The sequence below is a fragment of the Capsicum annuum genome, unplaced genomic scaffold, assembly GCF_002878395.1.
Source record: "Capsicum annuum cultivar UCD-10X-F1 unplaced genomic scaffold, UCD10Xv1.1 ctg57025, whole genome shotgun sequence".
NCBI classification, from domain to species: Eukaryota; Viridiplantae; Streptophyta; class Magnoliopsida; order Solanales; family Solanaceae; genus Capsicum; species Capsicum annuum.
In genome coordinates this window covers 1-1,382 of record NW_025865495.1, presented here as the reverse complement: position 1 = coordinate 1,382, position 1,382 = coordinate 1, and the positions used below count along the sequence as shown (strand labels likewise).

General features: G+C 36.3%; 1 protein-coding gene across 1 annotated transcript; it reads left to right on the top strand.

Moving 5' to 3' along the window:
- Positions 1–483: 483 nt before the first annotated feature.
- On the top strand, positions 484–1,341 carry LOC124893293 (the record flags this gene model as incomplete). Its single annotated transcript, XM_047404331.1, has 2 exons — positions 484–700; positions 811–1,341. Coding segments are annotated over exons 1-2 (748 nt in total), but the record flags the coding sequence as incomplete, so codon positions are not given.
- Positions 1,342–1,382: the final 41 nt, after the last annotated feature.

The window sequence follows — 1,382 nt, the reverse complement described above, 5'->3', positions numbered from 1 at the left end:
TCAAGTTTAGAACGCACAATTTATATTATAAGAAGTATAATTTAATTCGTATCACAAATTTTAAGTTTGCATTTTGAATTTATAAAACTCGTGCTAAATCCATCTTTAATTTACTTATTCAAATTAATTAAAAAAATTTTGTCAATTAATCCATGATTTAAGGATCAAAATAATGATGAGTCAGATTATATTCCCCCCTCCCAAAAAAAGGAAATGTAATATTCCCCCCCCCCAAAAAAAAGGAAATGTAATATTCCCTCTAAAAAAAAAGGAAATGTAATATTTTCCTCCCCAAAAAAAGGAAATCTAATATTCCCTCAAAAAAAAAAAAAAGGAAATGTAATCTTTGAGAAAGTAACAAAATTAATGACATATACTGTTATTCAAATTTCAAACCCTATATATATATTATTTTCCGCCTAAAACAAAAGAGAAAAAACTCAAACACTATATTTTGTGTGTATTTTAAAGCTCCAAAACATCATGAAATCACCACAAATTTCAACTCTAAGTTCCTCCGACCCGGAATCGGTTATTGTTATTGAATCAGGTGATAAAGAGATGTATTACTTCCCGATATATCGAAAAGATGCCAATTGCGAAATTTGCATGGCCCTCGATAAAGATGTTAATTGCGAAATTTGCACGGCCCTCGATCTGATTTACAAGAAACCCATATATAAACCAGAACCCTCGGAAGGTAGAAATTTCCTCTCTGTTTAGTTGATATACTTTTGCATCCGTCAAGCGTAAATCTTGCTAATTGTATCATGAAACATACTCTCTTTAATTATATCTCTGCCTCTCTAGTTTCTTCTGCATGTGTCATATCAATGCCCGACTATGAAATTCACGGAGATTGTAATCTTCTCATTGCAGGAACATCGGAAAAGAAGTCCACCAGTGTGATAGAGATGCCATCGTTGGAACCCATACCCATACCCGTGGCTCGAAAGCTTCATTTTCCAGAAATCCCGGTTTCTCACAGCCCATCGACTACTCTTTCGACCCCCAAATCGAGTAGCAACAGGTCTGCTTCTTCGTCTATTTCCCCTCCGCTGAATTCTACAGCGAGGGTGAGTTTTCACGCGAAGGTGAAGCGGAGGAAGAGTGCATTCGGGTTTGGGGTTTTGCTGATGAGGTTGATTTTTGGATTGGCGGTTGTTTTCGGGTTGGAGTTAGGGTTTTCTTGGATGGTTTCTGGGTTCTTGAAGCATCGATTTTCGATGGAAATGGTTAAGAATTTGAGTGAAAAATCATGGGGTTTAAAGGATCTTGAAGAAAGATTGACTTTCTTGAAAATGGAGCTTGATGGTGTAATCAACGGCGGAGAACTAGCAAGTTGTAGCCCTCTTCATTCTACTTGGAAAATCAACCAGGTA